Raw genomic sequence first — 718 nt, 5'->3', positions numbered from 1 at the left:
GAGGAAAGGTTGGAAGAGGGAACACTAACTTCAGCTGTCTTGTGCCAATGTAGCTCCCTGCATCAACACGTCAGCGACACAAGCCCAGGTGCACAACACAGTTCAAAGACCGCTTACCGGATTGCGCCGGCTTCAAGACGCATGTCGACACCAGCCATAGCTGTAAAAGGTCCACTCAGTACCAGAACTACTGATCCACATACATCCACGCAAGTACCCACAGGTTGCGATTGGCATCTGGTTGACTACGAGTGATTTTTCAGAATTCGTGTTTCTTTCAAAGAGCACGCCAGCACTCACTATTCTGCTGTCTCGCCCAGCCACCCGTCTGCAGCCGCATGGGGCTCAGAGTCATCGGCCACTTGATGTTTCCGCCCGGACTGCACCAGCATAAGTTAGTCTCTCCACATATCGTCCAACTAAAATAACGACACACATCACCCCGCTGTCCGTCGTCGGTGGCGCGAGGATATCGGGATTCTGTGCTTGCAGTGCCATATTCTGTTGGCCGAGGATCGTCGTCCCGAGCGTGCCCCGCATCGGCTGCAGATTCACCGTCTCGCTCGACGTGCTCCCAATCCTCACAGCCTGCACACTCGAATCGCTCGTAGTCGTCGTGTTCCACATCACATAGTTCGGGTCGTCGCTCGCCGGCGCGACCGTCTCACTCGCCGGAATCGCAGACGTCGTGGTCGACCCCGACGCGATGCTGGAGCTA

General features: G+C 56.0%; 1 protein-coding gene across 1 annotated transcript in view; it reads right to left on the bottom strand.

Annotated features, from left to right (window-relative positions):
• Positions 1-627, bottom strand: part of FIBRA_05383 (uncharacterized protein) — a gene marked incomplete at both ends in the record, with an annotated part of 2,313 nt that extends 1,686 nt beyond the window's left edge. Inside the window, 4 exons of the mRNA XM_012327150.1 lie at positions 118-160; positions 204-245; positions 301-380; positions 437-627. Coding sequence (XP_012182540.1) covers positions 118-160; positions 204-245; positions 301-380; positions 437-627 — 356 coding nt within the window. The remainder of the gene's footprint in view (positions 1-117; positions 161-203; positions 246-300; positions 381-436) is intronic.
• Between the last annotated feature and the right edge of the window lie 91 nt (positions 628-718).

The sequence above is a fragment of the Fibroporia radiculosa genome (assembly GCF_000313525.1).
Source record: "Fibroporia radiculosa TFFH 294 genomic supercontigs, scaffold4387, whole genome shotgun sequence".
NCBI lineage: Eukaryota > Fungi > Basidiomycota > Agaricomycetes > Polyporales > Fibroporiaceae > Fibroporia > Fibroporia radiculosa.
Note: the sequence above shows the minus strand (reverse complement) of the source record. Positions and strands in the feature narration are given on the sequence as shown.